Below are 24,244 nucleotides of genomic sequence, written 5' to 3' on the forward strand. Positions count from 1 at the left end.
AAGATACTCTCCTTTTTCATTGGCTGGGAAAGAAGTTATGCTTGTGGAGTAGAGTGGATTGGTCTTAAAGTCTTTTGGAAGTTAGTATAACTTCGGTAATAGTATTTTACCTGATGACCAATGAACTGCTTGAAACATAGAGGGGGAGTTTCCATGAACATTTTTAAACAGCAAAATCTTCTTAAACAGAAATAAAAAGGTGATATTGGAAAATTATGGTTTTGAAAACGTTGTTACGTAGAATATTGGTGAAACATGTAATATTCTTTATCTTGACATAGAAATTCTGCTGTTGTTACATAGCAAAAAATGTTTTGATAATTTACCATATAGCATTTTAGTTAAGTAGGTTTTAATTTGAATAGATAGGGCATGCAATCATAGCAATTTAAGTACAAGTTGATGATACACGAGTTTATGAATTTGTTGTCAAAAAGAGGTGATGTTAAAACATAGCATTTTGCCATAATTATTCTTAGTTTTAGTACAGTACAATAAATGTCTTTATTGTGATAAAACATAATCAATGAGCAAGAACACTCACCCTTCATTGTTCTGTGAGCTCAGTTTTCTTTACACTTCATTGCACATCTGCCTTCCTTAGTTCATCTTTCATTTGATTTAAAGCCAATATTGGCTGACATTTGCTGAAGTGAGCAGCACCTACTTTTCTGACAAATTTCTTGAATAGAAGTAAATCAGTTATGCTTGTTTTCATCTCAAACAGCCATTCATGTTAGGTAAGAGTTAGGCTACACCTGATGGACTGGATATTTGTTTGTTTTTCTTTCATGTGGCAGTAACTCAGATACTTCATTGCATGGTACCTCTCTCTTTTTTTCTTTTACAACTGTATCAAAATATTTAAAACAATTAAATGAAACTTTTTTTTTTATCCAATTCAGTTTCCTCTTGTTTTGCATTCATTCATACACATGAGAAAACTTTGAATATTTGAATTCCAATGGACCTCAGTTATTTTTGCAGCATGTTATTAAGAAAACATACCATTTTATATAAGGCAAAGAAAAGTAATGCAAACATTTTGTGTGTAAAATATGCAGTGTATAGCTACTGTGGTCAGAAGTGTATCAACTTGATATTACAACAACAAAAAATTGTAATAGGCAGACATTTTTAATAATGTTGAGTATATTGGCAGTTGATTGTTCGAATTGTAGTGATATGGTTTGATACCCATTTGACCTAAGAGTATATTGCTGCAATAAAACTTTCATTGCATGTATACATTTTGTAAATGTGATACAATTTTCTTTGATAGTATGTAAGAACTGTCTTTAATAAAATTAAAAACCTGCAACTGCTAAAATCAAAAGGTTAAGTTTCGATTGACCCCAAGTGTACTAATTATGTATGTTTAAACATCTACATTCGTGGCCAAATACATATGCTAATATAAAGTTATTGTAAACTTGTAGGTTTGAACTTAAGAATGTGTCAAAAATTAAACATACGTGTGATAATTCTTGAAATTAAAAGCTCTTTAAGCATCAGTTTTCATAAGAATTTTATGATTTTCAAGAATTTTAGAAGCATGAAAAATAAGTTAGTAAAGAATGAGTAATATTAAAAAAAAAGTGAAATAATAAATGTGGGGAAAAAAAAGAAGAAAGACCCAAACTTCATCGGTGAACATCGGAGAAAAACAAAAGGTAGGGATCAAAGGTAAGATTAAGAAAAGCAAAAGGTATAAGAAATGTAATATGCAAGTAAACCAAAATAGAGTAAAAAATTAAAATATTTTGTTGTATATGCATACATAATAAAGTATATAATGTAACTAGGCAAAAGAGTAATTAAATATACTTCTATGTAATTAGGTTAAAGTAAGAGTTTTAGTTAGGTCATATTGCTCTAGATTGAAATGTTTTCAATAAGCTGAAATATCCATTAACAGATGGGAAACGTTTAAATGTATTGTAAACACTGTACATTTAACAATTATACATTTCAAAGTAATAACTTAAACATAAACATTATGTCCACATTTTAAAATTAGAACAAAATTTGTTCACAAATAACATTTGCACTTTGCTTTCCATCTACCAACAAAGATTTTGATGTGGTCTCACAATTGAATACCCTGCATATTGGGCTACCTGCTGAGCCCACCGAGGGGAATCGAACCCCTGATTTTAGCATTGTAAATCCGGAGATGTCCCTGCATATTATTGACTGTGAGAAAATCATGGTTATTTGAGAAACAATGCAGCAACTTTCATACTATGATCTTGAGTCCATTTGTCTAAAACATCATTCTACCAAGATTGTTTGAGATTTACTAAGTAAGTTGCAAGTTACAAAAATAGGGTTAAGTTTTGACCCCTTTAGGACATTCTCCATTATTCATCGTGTTTACATGTGCATTTTGGTTGAGATTAGCTCAACAGACTCGGTAGAGTTAAGGTGCAAATAAACACATTTTGTATATACATATATATAATAGTAAATTTTGAAATAAAAGACCACACACTTCTTTACATGAAGTACTAATTATCTGTATTAGTGATGTTTTTTTTATTGTGTCGGGTATACTTGTGATATGAAAGTGGTAAATACCACTTCATTCTTTATAAAACTAGTGTTTTGCAGTTAGCTTAATCTCCAGTGTGATTTCACTTTTTCTAATGTATTAATGACATTAATGTAATTTTGCATGTGAATATTTAACAAGGGGGTTTATTAGAAAACTAAAACTATATTTTGACATTACACTAAGATGGGTGGGTTGATCATGAGTGAAAAACTGCATTTGTTGTAATGAAAAGTTTTGCAACTGTCCCTTAAAAGAAAACATCAAATCAATCCAAAGAGAAGAACATGAACAACTCATATTCACACTATCTTCAAATATCTTAGTCCAGTCTCTTCATTCACATTTTTTGATATTTTATCATTACCAAAACCATCCTACTACTTTGTTATATCAGGTGGCTAGTTTCACTTGTTTGGCATAAATATTTCTCAGACATTCTGAACCAAACTGATTTATGATGAGCTGTTTATAGAAGTTTGTAATACAGTGCACATTGCTTTACTTTTTGTTTAATTTAACCTGTTGACTGCCAAATATTTCAACTGCTACGGCAACTCCTAACAAAGTTCAAAGTACAACTCTAATGCTTCTTCATTTTGTAACTTTTTTGTGGTGCCATTTTGGATCAAAAGTGAAACAATTTGTAAGTAGGTCAAATGCATGTATGGTGCTGACTTAGCGCTAAAGTTAGGTGTTATTCAGAACGAATTAACTCGTCCGTGTTACCTATCGACTTGTACAAGTTATTTCGTATACAGCATTGAACAAGTTAATAATGGAAGCTAATAGGAGACTGGGTTTTTGAGTGAGTTCATAGGATTGTATCATGCATAATAAAAAATATATTGAAAAATGTATGAAGTGTTTTCTGCAGAGATTCTAATGCATTAAATTATAAAGTTATAAACAAACTTCTATATACATACAAAAACATGTTTCCTTGTTTACATACTTTCCTGAAAGCAGTGTGCTCCCCTATTTTTGCATTATGCAATTAAAATATTATTTTAAGTGATTAGAAGGCAGCATGGCCTGAATTAATGAATACTGTAATGGTAAATCTGTAGTATGCATTAAGAACAGCTGCACAACCGTTGTAGAGAATGTGGTCCTGCAGCAGAGAAAAGGATAAAGCAATAATGATTAGTTATTTTCATGACAAGTAGTATCACTGTATGTCAATAAACACAAACATTTTCCTCCAATGTTGCAGCCTATTTACACACTAAAAAAAATATCAAATGTTTTAATATCTGTTCCATTCTTAAGATACTTCACCTTTGTTTACTGTAGTGAGATATCACAATAACAAATTATTTCACCTGCTATGGTTATTACAAATTTTAGTTTATTTCATTCAGATACCTCTTGTACAATTAATGCTATTTTTTGTTATATTTGTCATGTAATTAGCAGGTGTACTGTACATTTTCAAAAATAGTTAATGAAATAGCTGAACACATTTAACATGTCACTGCTAGTGTTTCATTGGTGTTTAGCATTTCTAGCTTAACTGAAAACATCTAGTTCACAACTTCTTGCAGCACTTGTTAATTTGGAATAATAGTTACTGACATAATTAGCCCATATTTTATTTTACTTATTTGTTAGGTAAATGTAAACTAGTATTTTGTTTAAGAATCTGAAGAAAAAAATTGAAGTGGAATATTTCTCAAATTGAAGTTACTAATTCTTAAGGCTTAAAAACATTTGTAGTTGAGGCAAAGGTAAACATTACAAACTTTTTTCTGTATCATACTTTAATTATCAGGTATGAAATTATTAGGTTAATACTAATGATAACTAAGACTAATTAGTACTGTAAGTGATGTAAAAATATCAGATATTAAGTTGTAACTATTTATTACGTATATATAATATACATTACCATAATTTTGTTAAACTTTTGTGTTTCACACTAATATTTCATTAATAATTTATGTAATTAATCTATGATATTGTAAACAAAGAAAAGTTGTATTAAAACTTGTTTTTGTAAGTAGGTTTTATTTTTGTCATAAGCTTTTTTCAGTATTTGTTTTGAAACATCCTAAGCACATTTGATTTTTAAACTATTTAAAAATGCATTGTTATTTGGTACTTCTAAAATTATATTCTGTTGTAGAAATTTCTTATTATAATTTTTTTTAACATTAAACTTTTACAACGCGATACATATATATCTTCCCAAGCTGATTCTGACCAAAATGAATAGGTCTGGGAAGGTATTTCATAAAATCAAAATTAGTATTTGAAATGAGCACATTGTGGTACTAATGTTGGCATCAGAGAAGAAAAAGAAGACAGTAGACGTCTCTTCCGTATCATCATCTGGTTCAGAGAGTGAGGATTCAGATGAGGTGAAATTGAAGAAGAAGAAACACAAGAAGCACAAAAAGAAAAGTAAACATAAAAAAGAAAAAAAGCAAAGTAAAAAGGAACCAAGGTTAGTATATGATGTGGAAGAAAAACATAACTGTTTGTTTGGTCATCATGAGTGGGGAAAAAAATAAAATGAATTGTAGCTTTTCATTTAGGACAACTGAAGTGATTAATTACAAATAAGTCTAAGTTTTCTTTAAAGCACTGTCTACATTATTAGGAATGGTACATTTTTTACCTGAAATAAACCTATTGTCAGGCTTATTAGACTTTTTTTTTTCATTTATCTAAGCCTAATTACAAAATTACTATTTTTTGTTACTAAACATTAATTTGTTTCTAACACAAGTCAGTTATTTTTAGGTACACAGGATACTAATACTGATTGATGCACAGTTGTTATATGCTCAACATAAGGACTAAAAATACACAGGGCTGTTTTTTTTATTTCAACATCTTGTTATTTTACTATTCATAAACAGTCATTTCAACCTAACAAAATAGATTTTTACCAACAAATTAAAATTGAAAAATTTGTTATTCTACAATTAGATATGTTTGTGTAAATAAACAATATGTGTACCACATAAACATTGTTTTTTGTAGGTTGGTTTTTGTTTTATTTTAAAGATTAATGAGTCTTCTAGGCTTCCATGAAACAGTAAATTGAAGCTTCTTTGGGTATTAGTACTTCATATTTACTCTGTTTAAAAATTATATTCCCTGTCATTTTGCATGTGGCCCTTTGGACTTGCCTACCAGTGCTAGTGTTTCTTATGCAGTGCATTTAATTATCTTTATAACAATACATATAAAAATATTTTAAAATTGCAACTACATTGAATTTTACACACACAAAGGACCATTTTCAGTATTTTAATGATTACATCATAATTCTTAGATGCTTTTTTAAATTTTGAGGTCCTTTGATTTAAATAAAACTTCTTGAAGGCAAGAAACCCACTTGAAATAAAAATGCATCTTGGAATGACTGGTTAACTTGATGACTTAGGAAGGCCAAAATGTTGTTCTCTGCTTATCAGTAAAAGTGTTAATATCCATACCAGCCATTCTGAGAAATATTTTTAAACAAAACTTAATTTTAAATTTTGTCAAAATACATTAATCAGTTTTTCCATAATGATGGTGATAAGTTTCAGTTGTTTGGTATTAAAACTTATTAGATGTTGGGAAAGTCACAAAAAGACCTTGTTTCTCATTGTTTCCAACATGTGAGATTTTTATTACAAATACTTGTATAAGCATGTATAAATGTAGCCATGCAATGTTTTGATGTGGCTCATTTTCAGACAAAAGAAAATATAGAAATTAGGTACAGTAGAAAATACAAGATTGAAAGAATGTTCAAATTATATCAAGGAAGAACAGTAAAACTGATCAATATTAGTATAGATTGTTTATAAACAGTATCACTGGAAGAGAGGAAATAAAATATTAAAAAATTAATATTTAAACAGTCATTCTATTTACTAAGCTGGCTATTAATAGATGATAATATAAAAACTGTTCTTGTGGGATAGAATTCACTGATCCTTATAGTACTTGCACACTTAAACATTTTATTCAAATTAACAGAATTGTACTGAAGAAAGAAGTAAAATCAGTGCTATTTAAGACTTTGGGCTTGATAAAACTTGCATCTTGCAGAGAAAGGCTTTTGAAGCAGTTCTTTGGAATAAGTATGCTATAGGTTATTTAGAGAATGGGTGCTCTTATTATACATTTTCTTTCATTGCTCATCCATAAATAAGTTCATAACAAAATGGTATTATAGTGTAGCAATATAAGGAAACGAACATAATTAAAATAATCATTTTGTATTAACATACAAAACAAATTCTTTTAAGTAAACAAAAAGAAGAAAAAAAACAAAAGGATGATGATTATGAATGCAGTATTCAACCAGAAGATATTCCAGAAATACCTGCAAACCGATTCCTCCTACGCCGCACATCACCCAATCCTGGTCCTGGAGATCAAAGGTATGGTGTTGTTGGATTTCTATAGTTATACATAACTGACTAAACTCAAAGTCTTATAAATTATGATGAGATTTACAATGAGAATGGTTTTCAGACAGTTGAAAACTTCAAAATGTCAACTTATAGGATTCGATTATCTTTAGATAATGTATCATTAATGACAATTACAAACTTTGAGGGTTTTTTTTTAATTCCAGTTTGGATTTGACAGGATTTTGTCCAGTTTTCATCACAGTAACAAATTAGAATTTAACTTTGTTAAAGAGTGGATAAAATGAATTTCACTAATGACTGATATCACTACTGCTGTAGTTACATACAGGTATTTCATTGTAACAATTCAAATGCTGGTCATGTTGTCCAATGACGAACGTTTAATAGGTAATAATGCTAATGATGGGAGATCACCTGTGTCACTTCACTTTATCGATAACTACATTTGATTTTGAGTTTGGTTGTGTTAGTGCTTTATCATACTGTTTTACTGGTTGATTCTGTTGTTGTTTGAAATATATTTGAAAGCAAGGATCCTACATTGTAACTAAGATGAAATTAAAATTTTGTATTCTAGTAAACCAGGTCTTCAGCTCTTCTCTTTATGATGCTTTCATTGTTTCCAGTCTAAAGTGGTTTCTCTTACACTTCTATAGGTAGCAATTAAGAGTAGCCAGAGTTTGGATAACATCAGAAACTATTGAATCTGGGAAGCTTATATTTTTATTAATTTTTTGAAATCGTTGTAACAGTTCATCTCAAACAGAAAAACATTCATTATTTCAGCTAGTGATGCTCTTAGGCATATTGCCCTGTTTGTTTCAAAATCCATTCAAGGAAATTGTATGTTGAATTTCATCATGTTTTTACTTTATATACATAATTCAAGTAACTATTTATAGCCATTGACTTTTAACATGCTATAGAATAGTAGTAAAAGTTTGTTAATTTTTCCAGTGATTGTTATAAGACTATCTATACTTATCATTACGTTATTAGGGGATGAATGATTTTCATTTGTTTTCTTATATATTCATCAGATCAATCATTTTTTCTCTTGCAACCAACAACAGTTATATCTTATTGTTTACTGCTAAGAACAACATGTAAAGTTGTGTGTTTTTTGAGCCCATTGTCCCTTAAAAAAATACATTATTTTGCTGTCTGGGCATGATCATGTTTCCAGTATTAGAGAAGTAGCATTGGCATTCAAAATATGACCAGGAATTGTAATCATGTATTCTTCAGATAGATTGGTAAATATCTTATAACTTGAGACTGTACATTTGGATATTTGGTCAAAGGACTTATCTTTGTATTCTGTATCTGTCTGAATCACTGTATTGTGTATTTAATAGTTTCCTTATGTTCCTAATGTTTGAGGATTTTCTGAGCCATCAGTATAAGTCCTTGATTAGTGTTTCTTTGTATATTTTGATCAATCTGGAACCACCAAATATAATGTTTTATATGTTTTTCCAACTGAACACCCTCTTGCAGAGACATTTATTTTTGTGATCTTCCCATGTTTTCTTTGCCTTCTTTTTGGCAACACCTTTTTTTTTTTTTTTCTGAGAATCTGCACTTTGGAGATCAAGGCACTGTGACTGTCTTGTGGCTATTTCTTTATTATAAGCATTGAATGTTGATCATTTTTTAATATTTGTTTAGATACATTTACCTTCTTTCCCTCCCTCTTGTTTCCTCAGCCTTGCTTGGTATGTTACTAGGCAAATAAAATCATATAATCTCCAAATACACTTTTGTATTTTTACCTATACACTTGCTATTTCATCTGTTAAAATAAATGGCCTGTATGAGACATGTTACTCAAGTGTAAAGTGAGCTGAGCTTACACATTAATTACAACAACTTTTACCTTAGTTGGCTTAGTTAATTTTGTGATATGACTTCCACTTTAATGAATAGATTACTTGCAGTCTGTTCATTGGATCTCTTTCTGATAGCAGGTGATTACTTAGAATAGAACAAGGTATTGTGCAGTGGGTACAGAGCTGTGGATTCTCAATTTAAATTATTTTTCAACATGTTCTGTAGAATTTATCTACCATAAGTACTGTAATAGTATAACATACTGATTGACTATCTACTTCTTATTCTGTTGCAGAGAAACTAGTTGTATTACTGACTAAGAACAGTCTTATTTTATAATGTTTCCACAGTTATATTGTCCCCTAGTGCCACAGTGGTATGTCTGCAGACTCGCACTGCAAAAAAAAAAAACACAATTTTGTTTTGATACCATGGTAGGCAGATTACAGATAGCCTATTGTGTCGCTTTGCACTCATTTCTAAACAAACATATCCACAGTTATATAATCTTTAGCACAATTTTGGTAACTTTTATTTGCATAAAAAAGTTCATGTCAATAAACTTTATTGATGTATTCTTAACTTGGACGTGGACTAATCTGAACACCTACTGAAATCACTTCAGTTTCTTTTTAAGCCGTCAATCATGAATTTTGCATACTTCAATTGCAAGTTAAAGAATTAGAGACTATTAACAATATTTTATTTTATTTCAATTTGGAAATTGTTGTACGGTTATATTTAATATAGTTGCTGAAAAAGTTTTGAAATACTGAAATAGACACACTCATTGAACAATTACTCTTCAAATTAGTTTAATTGTGCCTTTTAACTTGCCTCTTATACAAGTTAAAACATTTCTTCTCAGATTTTTATATCAAGGTGAAATGCGACGCTATCAGCGCAGACCAAAAATTTCAAGGTCAGGAAGGAAGATAAAAGGCAGAGGATTCATGGTATGCTTATTTATAAAATTGTATTTGTCGTGAAAGAATTATTTATAGTTAACTTGATGTGTGACTTTAAAATTCCAAGTTATCACTGCTGAAGTCACTGTCTGTGACTTTTTTAGGGAATTGTTTTGATGAATCAACTTTAACAAACCAAAGAATTCTTTTATGTATAATGACAATATTAATATACTTATAAATTGAAAGGTGCTTCTAATGTTTTTCCTTGTAATTTTTATTTTTGAAACAAACTCAATTTTTAATAGATATTAATTGGCAATTTACAGGCAAAAGTTATCACATAGGCTTTTCTGTGGGAAAAGTATAAGGGTATAGCTTTTAAGAGTTCACTGAGCAAGAAACAATGAAATTTTTTATGTTGAGTATTATAGGAAAAAAGTGTAATAATTTACCAATATTTCTTAAATTTCCTTTTAAAATAGTTGAGTATTTCGTTAAATGCTATTAATGGCTAAAGTAACTAAGTAATTGAAGCTAAAGTTCTAATTTATTAAGACTTAAATATTTATATTTCTCTTTCTGTTCAAAAAATTGCTGATGGATATGTAATAATTAATAAAACCAGACACTTTTTCTCAGATGGTATGAACCTATAGACATTCAACTTTTAACATTCAGATGTAATTTGTCCTATTTTTATGTTCTGTAATCGTGTATTCATGTTTCAGTATCAATATCTTAAAAGCATCAGTTTGTACTCAGGGTATCAGTTTTAAATCTTTCCTATTACTTTTTCAAGCTTGAATCAATTAACTGGTTTAACTTGATGTATGTAAAATGTAAAAACTGTTGATCTCATGTTGTGCAGCTGACATAAATCATAAGATCATTAAATCAGTTCTCTATTTAGAACAAAATGCATGAAATAATTCCGATGAGCTGACATATTAGAATTACCAGTTCAGCTCATATGTTTGTTTCCTTGTGTGCTGCAAAACATCTGAAGTCCTGAACTTTTCTGCTTGTAATATGGCCAAGTGAACAAATTTCCTTCATATTTTAATATTAGCCTGACAGGTGTGACAGTGTAAATAAAACTAGATATAAAACAAAATAACTTAGTAGTGGTTAGGAAAACTTTGGGATTAGAGGTTGACCAATCCATATGATTGTGACACCTCAGTTTGTAAATTATCATTGTTTTCAGAAATTTATAATTTAAGTTTTGTTTGCAACAGCAAAGTTGTTAGCATGTTTATAAACTGAAGTGACTATTTGCTGGATGAAGATTTAAACCTTTTTATAGTTGTGGATAACTTTCTTGAAATATCTTAAGTACTTAATCATAATGTTTTTGTTTTTGTTCATTTGCTTTGAAAGAGGAGATGTTATGGTACTAGAAAGAAGTTTAAATATGGTTTGTTTACCATGGTTACAGAATTGAAGTACATTGTAGGAATTTAAGATCTACTTATTATTGGTTGTAATTTTCTGATGGTTCTCTGTTTATATCATTGATGTATGTAAGTAACAGTACAGCTCAAATTAAAGTTTGGGTAACGTAACATACTGAATGTGGTAAATGTTTCTAAATCAATAAATTCTAAATTACTGTTTCAGCATTTTAGAATCCATGTATCCTACATAGGTTCGGTGAACATAATACTCTTTGTTTCTGGTTCAGGATGTATAGGCCAGGAAGTTTACAAAATTTGTCGTCATTAGAAGATTAAATACAAACATCTGTCTTTAAGTTTAGTTCCCAGACAAGGTAATTCAGTATTAAATAGTTTTGCATATTCAGAAATCAGTTATTAAGGTAAGTTCAAAAATGACATTTTAAATCAAACTACAATAAATTATTTTAGTTTTGGGATTTGTATTTATTATTTTTCTTTAATGAAATAAGGTTTAAAAAAATGGTAAAATTTATCTAATGGATTGAAATTTTGTACCAAATTATTGCAAGAGTCATCACAGAATTTGACAATATATAATTATTCAGTCTTATCTATGGATTTCAAGATCACATTTAAAATACATTAATAAAATTTCTTTTACAGCGATATAGAACACCTTCACGATCCAGAAGCAGATCAGGCAGTGAAACCCCACCTCACTGGAAGCAAGCCCAGGCTAGAGTGAAATCACTGAAAGAGAATGAACTGGCAAATCGAATAGCTCTCGAAGATGATGAAGCCGGTCAATTAGAGTAAGAATGTTTCTATTGGTCAATTAATAATTAAAAATTAAGTCATGAATTTGTCATTAGGACGTTTTAATTGACAGATTTCTTGTTTATTTTTAACGAAAAAATTTAGTATCTCCATTTGTCTATGGAATTGCTCCTTCATTAAGAAAAATGTATTTTTGAAGTGACATATCTGCTTATCAGTTATAATTTTAGGATGTAAAGAAGGCCTCATTTTTAAACATAGTACTGTTCGTGCAAAATTGATTTCTGTATAAATATGTTTGGAGGTGATGGCATAAGGTTTAACTGTAAGATATGCTAACAATATCCTTAAGTATATTCACAAAATTGACATTTTTCATCCATCTTCTGCATCTTAACTATATACAAGCCACTGAATATGGGCCATTCCAGTTTTAGACTAAAAACCATTGTCTGATTGGCAAACAAACACTAAGCTACTTCCAACTTTACAAGTTTAAGTAATTCAACTCTTAAAATATTAGTCCAATGAATTATATTTTTAAAAAATCTAGAAATAAAGCTGAATAATTTTTCAAAGTTCATGTGTAACGTGTGTACGTGATGTTAATTTGCGATTTGTCTTCACAGGTTATCAGGTTAATCATTTTCTACTGTATACATATTGTGATTCATTTAAAGAATACACCTATGAATATAACTCAGATTTTTCGCTACAGCATTAAAACATCTAAGATATCTGAACTTGTTTTTTGTAGTCCAGTATTTAAAAGAAAGTAGAATTGCCTAAATCTATTTAGTCAGTTTTTGGTAATCACTATATATGTGTGTATAGCATATTTTAAAATAAATATTAGCATAGTTATATAAAATCAAAGCTTTTTTCATAAGAAAATAATCTTTACAAATCTAGTTTGAAATCTGTAATGCATGAATTCAGAGTAGAATTGATTTTTTTATCATAAAGGTAACTTTAATCTTAAACTTTATACTAACAATTTACTGGTTTAACACTTCTGGTACTTTACACTGCAGTTTGTGTAAAACTTTTTCAATATAAATACAAAAACAACAGATAAACTCCTGTAACTACAATGTAAAATGGCATAGAAATTATATGCATTTCATTACAAATATTTAATAATCTGTTGTGTTTTTTAACAGTACTTTTTGTTTGTTGTAACTGAAGTTTTTATGATGCATAACAGAAAAAGTTAAACTAATTTACATTTTCTGACAGATGTATATATTTTTATCTCCTCCTATAAACAAAACATATTGAATATTAGGTGATTAAAAACTATGCTTTCCCAGTAAAAATATAACTAGGGTTGGTTAGGATAGGACACTAATATATACTGTTACTTTTGTTGAATGTTTGTTGTAAAATGTGACTTCATTTCTCCAGCACAGAACTTTAGTATTAAAGCTGTTTATTTCAAAATAGTCTTGATACCTCTTACCAGTTAGATACTTTTGCACTTTCTGAAGGTCTTTGAAAAACATGTTTTTATGTTTTTGCTATTTAAATTGAAAAAAAACTAATTTTTAAATAACAAATAGTTGGAGTGAAAAGTCATAAAATACAGTACTTTCTGTAAAAAGCCTGCAGCTCTTTTACTTCATGTAATCTGATCATGTGTACATAGATCCATGTTATATAATTTAATCTGTTATTTGGCATGATAATTTCCTATTAATATTTTTAGTAGTTCAAAGTAGTATTAATATTTCTCCTTACTTGTTTGTTGCATAAAAACACTTTGTCTAATTGTTTAATATGAATTCACCAGATAACTTCATGTAAAGAGCTAGCTTATATATTAGAGTATTACACCTTCTCTCTGAAGGTGTAATATTCCCCTCCCCCCATACACACCCACCCTTTTTTTTAATTTATGACAAGAATGTTATTATAATCTTTCTTGGGTAAATTAAATATTTTAAGATCAAAAGGTAATAGTGTGTTAAAATTGAAAACCTAACTTTTGACAGGCAGTCATCAACAACAGATGATGATGAAGGCGTAAGAAGTGGTGCTGGTGATGCGTCTGCCACCCAAAGATTGAAGTGTGTATCTGACAGTTTAAATTATTGTTTTGTTTAAAATTAAACTTTACTAACAATGTTAATGCTGAAAAGTAACAATCTTAAATATTTTGCTCTAGTTAAATAATCCTATATTATGGTTGTCAGGAAACTTACTTTTTTATATTGTATATATATATATATTTAGTTAAAATATATACTGTGTTTTTTTGTTGGGCTAAGAATTCTTCTCCAGCAGGTGTCTGTGACTTGATGATAAATTGAAAAAAACAAAACAGCACTTCACTTGTTTTCAAAATAATACATACTGAGAACTAGTTAAACATACGTACGACAGATTCTTTATACCAGAGATGATTTTAGGCATATCATAAACACTGTATAGTTCTCTTAGACCTATTCAATTGCTTTAAAATTTTACTTCACAAACCAAAATACATTTCTCTTTTATTCTTATCAAATTCAAAATCATTCATGTTCTTTTTGTTATGTTACCACAGTTGTATCCTATCAGGGGTAGAAATATTCTAAATTTTCAGCAGGACACTTGTCCTGCTGGACAGTGAAAATTGTCGGACATTTGAAATTTTAGCATGACACATCAAAATTGTCACCAGACATTACCAAAAACAAGAAATCAAGTAGAGACAATTATTATTATAAAACAGAATCATTTTATTTATGGCACTGAAACATTTCAAAGCAAGTGGCAACAAGCCTTGTATCCATTAAAAATGACACATCAATCAAACTGGTAGATTTAGTCATCCAGCACTAAGACATCAGCTGATGTAGACTCAGTATCCCTATTGTCTTTATGTGTGTGAGTTCCATGTGGACTCGCAAATCGTCTGGTTTTTTTTTTACTGTCCTTTCACCAGGATTATACAGACTTGCACAGTAATTCTGTGCTTGCAAGATCACAGGTCTGATTCTTAGCTAATTTTATTGTCATTAAGAGAATCATTTATTAGTTTGGACTGCCAGTCATCCTTACTAACTGCCATTTGGGAAAATCCACTTTCTGGTTTAGCAGATGACACGGAAATCACCTGCATGAGGCATACCAAGGCCAACACTGTTGATCCAGGGAAAGGTTTACCGTTCTCAACAGTAATTTGACTTAACGTGTAGGCCCACAATTCACTTGCACTACTAGCCAGGGACTCATCTGATTTGGCAAATCTTGTGGCTTTGAGCAGTGTCTCATGTAAGTTAGCTTGACAAATATCAGCTGCAGTGTTGAAACCCTTAGCTTCTAGCAGAGCACCAAAGTAATCCAATAGTGTCTGGAGTTCATTATGGCCAAAGACGACAATGCTTCCTTGCTTTTAGGCCAGTTGCTTGGTTCAAAGATTTGAAAGGCACTAATAAAATCCTTATCAAATTCTTCAAATCTCTCATTCAGATATGTGACAATTTTACCTACAAAGATGGCAGTTTCTTCAGCCATAGATTGAACAACTGTCTCTTTTGTGGTACTTTTTGAGCCTCTGTCCCTTGTCTGACCACTAATAGCAGTCACCTTTCCTCTAAGTAACTACTTGCCAGTTTGTTCACATGTTGTGAACTCTTTAACAATTTTCTGGGATATCTCAACAGATAGCCAGCTTCTCTTTGCAAACAGCAAGTTTGTCAGAAACAGTGTTCATAGTAGCAGAATTGTCTTGCATTTTGAGACCAAGAGATGTCAGAACAGGCAGAGCTCTTAAGAGTATGTCCATGTACAGGATGAATTTAAGGCTTGTCAAAGTACTTTATAATCCTGCAGCTTTCTGTCCACATTCACCTTTGTCATGCAGCTTTACTTGATACAAATGCTCCACTAAAGCTAGCCAGTTATGAGAAACTGACTCCAGAGCACACTCTTTGTAGGCCACCCACCAGGTTCCTGTCCCTTTTGTTGGCTTTCTAACAACAATGTTGTTGGTTTTACCAGCTTCTTTGAGGCCAGCCTAGTTATATGGCAAATTGTCATAAAACTTCCATAGGTTTTCTAAAAAGGTTTGGATACAATCAAGGTAAGGGGATGTTCTTCATGGTCTTCTTAATTGCAATTTCCAATCTGTGACTAACACAGTGGATCCCTATCAAATAAGGTTTTTGCACCTTCAATCTGTTGACAAGTTCTTTATTTGTGCCAAAATTGACAGCTGCCCCATCAGCTGTCAGGCATACAATTGATTCAAGCCAGTCGGGAAACTTGTCATATATGGACAATGCTGCAAGTATAAAAATTAGTACCCAATATTAGTTACTTTCTATTTAATAATAATAAAAATGTAAATTTGTACTTTGGAAAATTCAATTGCTCCATTATATATTACGCTAGTTGTGCTAGGCTAGGCTCCAATTTTGTCAGTGGTAAATACATGGTTCTTCTTGGTTTAAATCAATTGAAAAATGCTTGAGTTTTCACTGATGTATATTAATAATGGAATGACTATGTAAACCTGAATTAAAACACAAATGTACATGAAATATTGTCCATCTTAATTTTTCTTAATTAGGAATTCAGGATAAATCCAGAAAATTCTCATCCCAGGTAATTAAGAAACCTTTACCTGAACTAAGTGCCTGTAGCAAGTGTTCAGAATCAGCCTTCTCAACTGACTGCAGACACAGGAAGTGGGTTACTGGGTAACAGTCACTGTCCAAGTATCTTGAATAGATTATCTCCTGCTCAATGTTGGCAGTGTCTGTTGAGCCATCAGTCATAATGCCAAATAATGAGGTGTGCAGATGAGATCTGACATAATTCTAATTGTTTCTGCAATATACTTCATAAAGATAACTACTTGTTTGTCATTGGCATAATGTTCTGTTAAGTTCATACCAAAGTTGTGCTCCTGCAGCAACAGCAGCTCTTGAAAATTGCTGAATGGTTTGGCATTCAAAGCCATATAAAGGGCAGTCCTGAACAGCACAAGCAAACAATCTTTCTCAGTCTGGTTAAGTTTGCTCAATTCTTTCATCATGGAGTTAAATCAGGTGTTTGTTTTGCTGTCTTAGCTTGACAACTTAGACTGTGGGTGCGACTGTTTTCATGCTCCTTAATAGCACTTGCTCTTAGGTTGGAAGATCCTGTTATGAAGGTGTTCTTCTGCCTTCCACTACTTTGGTCATATTCCTGACAAATTGAGCAAAACATCAGTCCGGTAGTGTTATTATACTCCAGCCATGGTCGGCCTCTATTCTATTCATCCTGGAAACGATGAGTAGGCTTAGCACCAGTACTAGCAGTAACAGTTTTTGCTTTAACACTTGGACTTGGGTCAACAAGCTTGGGTTCTTTCACTCAGGGTTCCGTAGTATTGTCTTCTGATTCATTAGTCTTGCTCATGAAGCCAAACTGAAATAGATTGTGAGACTTTCCCGTATTTTTACTATCAGATGCCATGGTCAGATTGTCGTGAATGTTTGGCAATCACGTGACACAGATAAGGCGACCTAAAAAGTGCATTTTGTGAGGGTTCACGACCGTTTTTTTTTAATGTGCTTTATTTTTTTACTTAAATTAAATCTTAAATTTTGTAAGTTATTTTCCACTCATTATAGAATATACTTTTAAGCAAAATCTTTGGGCTGTGCATACACAGCTTTTGCCTCACTTATTTTTGAGGGGATGATGTATTTGTGTCCGATATGTTAGGAATATGACCACTGGTCATGATGTCTAGTGATAGATGGGAAAGTGCCAGTCAAACTTGATTTTTTTAACAGACATGGCCGGCTTTAAATAGAAAATTTTGAACCCTGCCTATACATCTAAAATCATCTACTCCTTTGTTTTTAGGCCTATATTCAATAAACATCTACTTTTTGTCAGAGTCTACACAGGCTGGTGCTATTGCTTTAGAACTCATTGATCAAATAAACTATTCTTTTCAGTGCTGTTAGTCTTATTCTAATGTATCAATAATTGGGCTTAAATTAACTGTTAGGCCTTCTTTCTCTGTTTGAACATCTCTTTTACATGACTTTGTTTCTCTTCTGCTTTGTCTGCTGTTTCTACTAGTAGAACACTATTTTTATTTTATTACTAAATTATCTGTTTGCTATATATACTGGACATCAATAAATTTCATGTGATATTTTATGATCATGACATCACTGAGTTATGAACACAATATATGGCTTACCAAGTTTTGTAACTAAACTTACCATAACATTCACCTTAAAATAATTGCTTCTAACTCTCTTGTGAGGTACACAACTGGCTAAAAAAATTAACATGTATTTTGAATGATCTTTTTTTTTTATATCCTGACAGTGGTTATCTGAATGCTGTAGGTTAGAGCTATATCATATTCCATTAACCCAGTAGAGCAGCAGTAATATTATCCAGATAAATTTAGTGATTAAATAGCCTCATATATGTTTTTACTATGAGACAGTACAAACATGTACATCTACACCAAACTGTCTCATAGTAAAAACATGTGAGACTAGCTAATCATTAAATTTAGTACTGAGACTTGGTCATCTTGTGGCTTTATACATTAATATATAAAATATATTCTCTCAAGTTGGATAAAACCTTATAATCAGCTTTGTTTTGTTGTAACTTGTGTCAACATTCATCAGTGCATCTAGGTCAGGAATAAATATTAAAGAATATGTAACATCATATAAATAAAAACTTTCTAGTTTGTATGACATTTTGAGTGAATGCCCTTTTTCAATTAGTAAAAGTCTTGTCACAAACTTTACATTGCCTTTACTGCTTGACAAAGGGTATCTGCTCAAAACCTTACACAAAATAAACTTGAAAAGGTTTTCATTTGAACATGTTAGTTGCTTTTGTATTATCATTTATCCAAGTTTTTCTTCTCATATCTTGGGTTAAAAACACTCACTCCAGAATTTAGGCCATAGATAGATACATGGTTTTTTAAATTTCAAGCAAAACTACACGAGGGCTATCTGTGCTAGCCATCCCTAATTTAGCAGTGTAAGACTATAGAGGGAAGGCAGTTAGTCATCACCATCTACTGCCAACTTTTGGGCTTCTCTTTTACCAATAAATAGTGGGATTGACCATCACATTTTAACACCTCAGGGCTGAAATGGTGAGCATGTTTGGTGTGACTGGGATTCGAACCCGCGATCCTCGGATTAAAAGTCAAACACCTTGACCACTTGGTCATTCCAGGCCTTAGATACATGGCTCCCACAAACCTGGAATATCAGAGTAATGAAGAAAATTGGGCTAATAATTAGGAAAGTTTATACTTCTGTGTTACAGAACTTGATATCAAATCTTATAGCTACATAAAAGAGAACTTCAGAAAATATTCTCTATCTAGTGTAATTGTTACTTTTAACCACTTCACTGTGGGTAGGGGTCAGAAAGCATGTCATCATATTTGTAGACTTACATTCAAAACATTTAATAAATTTTTTTTTATGAATGTTTGTCAGTAAATATGGTATCATACTGTAGTTTATAATTCAAGTTTTAGTATTATATATTACTTAATTTGAAATTAATTATAAAATTTTGAAATATTGCTTTTTATGTGTCATGTGATATATTGTCTTTTTCCATTCAAATTATGTTCTATGATACCCACAATACAATTTCTATAGTTTCTTACAAATTAGAAACACAGCTTACTAATTTTGACAAGGTAGAATATTAAGTAAGAACCTCAGACACAGATATAGCTTAGTTAGGAAATCTGGTAAATTAGTGGAAGCTTGTGGTATTGGTGTAGTAGTTGATAGCTTATTTCAAATTTGATGAGGCTTAGCAAGAAACTTTGTAACATCATAAGCAGTAGAGATCAGTTTTCTACTCTGTTTATTTACTCTTCTATGTTTAATGAAGAATTACTGAAATTTAATAATTTATTTCTAAATAGTAATACTATATAAATATATATGTAATGTACAGTAACTGAAATGTTATTGTATTTTACAAAAAGTTAATAGAACAGAAAATGGATAAATATAAACCAGTGTATACCGTTACAAGATTTAAGATTTTTAGAATAAATGTTTGTGATTTTTTGTTACAATTTCCAGTCATTCTGGGAGTTAAAAATGGTGATTTAAATTTATTTCCTGATGTTTATGGTGGGTACAAGGTCAGTCAAATTGACTAACCCAATATAGGATTATGACAGAGAAAACAGATAAAATATAAAGTTTTCTGGAAAAAAATGTTTGGTAGTTATTTAGGAGGTTATAGAGAAATAATGTGACTGAAATTTGACAACTTTCAGATAAATACAAGTATTTTTAATCTTAAAATCAAAATTACTTTCCATATTTGATAGCCAATATTCCAAAAAAAAAAAAATGCATACAAATATTTAATTGAAGACCCTCATATTTTGTGTATGAAAGACTTACAATGTCTACTGGATACTCTTCAAAATCTCCTGAAAATACACTTACATTACCAGAAGTTACAGTATGACTACTTTCATGGTTACAGATTGGGTGCAATCACTCCAGATCCTAGTCAAAGAGATAAAGGTAAAGCCAATCTGAATATTCAGCAGTGCAGTTTCAGCTATGGCAGCATTTAATTATGCTGTATACGATTGGCAACAACAACAACAACAAAAGAAGCACCTGTTGTTACGTAATGTTGTGTAAAGTGAGATGTTTTTTTGTTTAATGTCACCAGTTGCCTTTAATGTTGTTTCAATTTTATTTTTCTCTCTGAGTTGGTCCTCATATGACTAGTTGCAGATAGGTTGTAAATGAAATGTTAGGACTTAAGGACACCCATATCTACTCTTACTTTTCACTTGAAAAATTTTACCACATGTTGGAGTTACAAATACAACTTAAATATCATAAGCTGTAATTTTCTGACGATCCATTCTACTGTACCCACTCTCTAATCTCTTGTGTCTTATCTTACATGTATAAATGTTGCTTTTTTCTTATCATAGATGTGCTGTTGTGTTATGATTTTTGAATAAAATTAATCTGAGTATATGATGTGTATACCACTGTTCAGTATTTTAATCATTGCTGTGTATTTTCACTGAACTCACACTGTGAAATATTGATATACGTACAGGTACAATTAATTAGACAGCAGCTGTTTTTTCAGTACTGTTTCTCTCTCTTTCTAGGAGTACAGCTGCTGCAAATGGAATAGCTGTGAGAAAAGATTATGAATCTGAAAGTAGGAGAGATCGAAAGGATGTTAAGTATGTGTTTTAGGACATGTAATATTTTTAAGTTTATTTTTCTTAAATGGACTTTTACTAGTGTAACTTTGTCTTGTTGCAAGGAAGATGAAAGTCATTCAGATACTTGGCATAACCTACATTTGACCTTATATGTCTCTTTTATCTGTTACTGCAGCAAATTGCTATTTTGAGATTGAGTTTCCTAATGTGAAATTACATAAATGTGCAAAGTAAAATGCAAACCATTGCTTTCCTGTGACCTTTTAGTTTAATTTTACTTTTTTCAGGTGGTTAAGGTGCTTGACTTGTAATCTGAGGGTCGCAGGTTCAAATCCCCGTCACACCAAACATGCTCACCCTTTCAGCGATGGGGCATTATAATGTGACGGTTAATCCCACTATTCTTTGGTAAAAGAGTAGCTCAAGAGTTGGCAGTGGGTGATGATGACTAGCTGCCTTCCCTCTAGTCTTACGCTGCTAAATTAGGAACAACTAGCGCAGATAGCCCTAGTGTAGCTTTGCATGAAATCCAAAACAAAGAAACAAAATTAATTTCACTTAAAAGTGAGAAATTCCATTAATTTTAGACAATATATTTACAGTCCAGCACTTTTTAATCCTTTATCTCAATTGGACAGAGCTGATATATCTTAAATTCCATTGCTGTTCTTGGACACATGTATTTTTCATACCAGAATTTATTGGCCTCTTGTCTTAGTTAATTATTGAATGTCAAAGTGTAAAGAGTTTTTGTGGTTTTTTTTATCTGTTGATAATTGCTTTGCTAGCTGTACGGGAGATTTAATTTGTAATTCCATCCATTTTTGCAGTAGGGTGATTTGTTTCTACTTTAGTCTAACGTAAAATGAAAGTATTGAAGGTGACATGCTGTCAGGAATTTTTTTGAAGAAGTGGGAACTGAAACTACATGAAAGTGTTTTATTGGATAAAGTTTAATTGTGCTAACATATCTCAAATGCTGTATGGCTTAGTTTTCATTTCTTTGAGTAAGAAGAATAGAACTTGATGGGACTTTCACCCTGTGACAGTTGGTTTGTATAGTTAATAATCTGACTGGTGCAAATATTAGTTGTAAGAGTCAGTTTTAATTGTAGAAATATTAGAAGTAGCACATCATTATGTACAATTAGAAATTTTCCCCAAGAAGGGAAATATGAGGCAAGGTTGAATCGAATCGAGACCTCACTTAACTGAATTAATAATATCCAAATGCACTACAACATCTTTGTTTTTCAAATCTTAAAGAAAATGTTTAATACACTACACATCTGGTATCAGGTGCTTAAATTTCGTCAGGTTTCAGCTTCATTCAATGGCCACTTGACAGTCTTGCGTATGATTACATTCCCTGTGCTGTTTGTGCATTCATGTTGACGCTGGTGTAGAAGTAGCACTTTTTATGAAATACTATAATGATAATTTCACAGTATTACTTGAAGTCTTACTCAGATGACTTATTTGGACACACCACAGTAGTCTTCCCTTACGTGCTTGACATACTCTATACATATCAAAAACATTGACTGTAAGTCTTATCCATTATCAGTTTTTAATAAGTCATTCAGGGTGATAAACTGTAATAAAATTGTACGTTTGTGGATTCCATTCATTATTTAGAAAAATATTTTAGAAGTCAGTCGTTGTAATTTTTGCACCAAAATATCACCTTTAATTAAGGTACTAGTATCACTTTCTTTATTTTGTAATGCTATTAACTCTTTGGCTATAGACTTGGTCCCAGGAAGAGACCTCATAATCATTTTGTTTGTTACAGTTTTCATACTATAACTTTTAATACAATGTGTATTTTCACAAATTTTACAAATTATTAGTAAACATTACAAAGCTTTTGTAATGAGTTGCTTGTGAATTTTTTTTAATGTTCACTATCCAACATACAAAGTTAATTTGATTTTAAGATAAAAAATACTTCTGTGCTTCAGAAAATCTTCAGATTTCACATGCAAAATTTGTATAACCTCTTAACCTGTTTTATCTCTTATGTGTTTGATTTGACTGATCTCATAAACACCAGAAAAAATTAGGAATTGGATATAAATTATGCTTTTTTAAGTTTTAGGATGACAATAAATTATAACACAAAACCACAAATGTTTAGTCTAATTGGCTTAAATATCATAATATTATACATCACTATATATTCGTTATTTTTATTTTATTGACCTTTCGATAATAGTCGTGTTATAATGTGACAGTCAATCCCACTATTCGTTGGTAAAAGAGTAGCCCAAGAATTGGCGGTTGGTGGTGATGACCAGCTAGTTGCCTTCCCTCTAGTCTCACATTGCTAAATTAGGGTCAGCTAGTGCAGATAGCCCTTGTGTAGCTTTGAGCAAAATTCAAAACAAGACGAACCAGCTATGCCTAACTAACATTACAGAAATTGCAATGATGTAATGCATGTGTATTTTTGTTAACATATTCAGTAGTGTAAAATTTATACAAAGTGATCTGTCTATGGTCTATTCTAATGAACCAGTATTTTGTAAAATAGTCGTAAATCTGTTGTCATACATTACATGTGTATCTATTATACAAACAAGTTCTTAAATTTCAGTTAGTTTTCTTGAAAGATAGAATGGTAAATAAAGAAATAGAAAACATTCTCTATTGCAGAATTACACTGTATTTATCAGGCTTAGTAACTAAATTGTATTAAGGTCTAAAAAACTAGCTTTTGAACAACATTTTCACTCACCATTTCCTTTCGAGGTCCAAGACAAAAGAAGCACTCTTGTGAACTTACCACCTTCATAACTCTGTACTTGGACATCACAAACATCTAATTCGAATCAAAACTGTAGACCAAGTGATGCATAGAAATCAATATTTAGGTGTTTCCTTAACATTTACTTTTAAGAAATTAACACAAAATACTAAAATTTGAATTATAATCTACAAGTTTATACTAAACATTGATATTTATTCATAAGATAGTATTTCAATAACATTTGAAATGTAACTCCAAACATGATGACATGCCCTTTGAACCATAGAGATAGGGTTAAACACATTTTCAAAGCAACAAACCACAATAAAGTTTTAGAATTTAGTTCCTTGTAATTTTTAAATATTCCAGAAAGCTAGGAATTCATTTCTTTTTGTCACCATTTCACTTGATAAGTACGTGTATCAAAGGT

At 30.9% G+C, this 24,244-nt stretch overlaps 1 protein-coding gene across 4 annotated transcripts in view; it reads left to right on the forward strand.

The window, feature by feature from the left end:
* LOC143225638 (uncharacterized) overlaps positions 1-24,244 on the forward strand; it is a 61,954-nt gene that overhangs the window by 26,838 nt on the left and 10,872 nt on the right. For 3 of the 4 annotated variants that reach the window (XM_076455420.1, XM_076455422.1, XM_076455421.1), the window contains exons 9-14: positions 4,847-5,003; positions 6,808-6,942; positions 9,638-9,725; positions 11,744-11,892; positions 13,852-13,926; positions 21,003-21,080. In XM_076455420.1, the coding sequence (XP_076311535.1) occupies positions 4,847-5,003; positions 6,808-6,942; positions 9,638-9,725; positions 11,744-11,892; positions 13,852-13,926; positions 21,003-21,080 (682 nt within the window). The remainder of the gene's footprint in view (positions 1-4,846; positions 5,004-6,807; positions 6,943-9,637; positions 9,726-11,743; positions 11,893-13,851; positions 13,927-21,002; positions 21,081-24,244) is intronic. The other variant, XM_076455423.1, reaches the window with a different exon arrangement.

Source organism: Tachypleus tridentatus, chromosome 9, assembly GCF_004210375.1.
Source record: "Tachypleus tridentatus isolate NWPU-2018 chromosome 9, ASM421037v1, whole genome shotgun sequence".
NCBI lineage: Eukaryota > Metazoa > Arthropoda > Merostomata > Xiphosura > Limulidae > Tachypleus > Tachypleus tridentatus.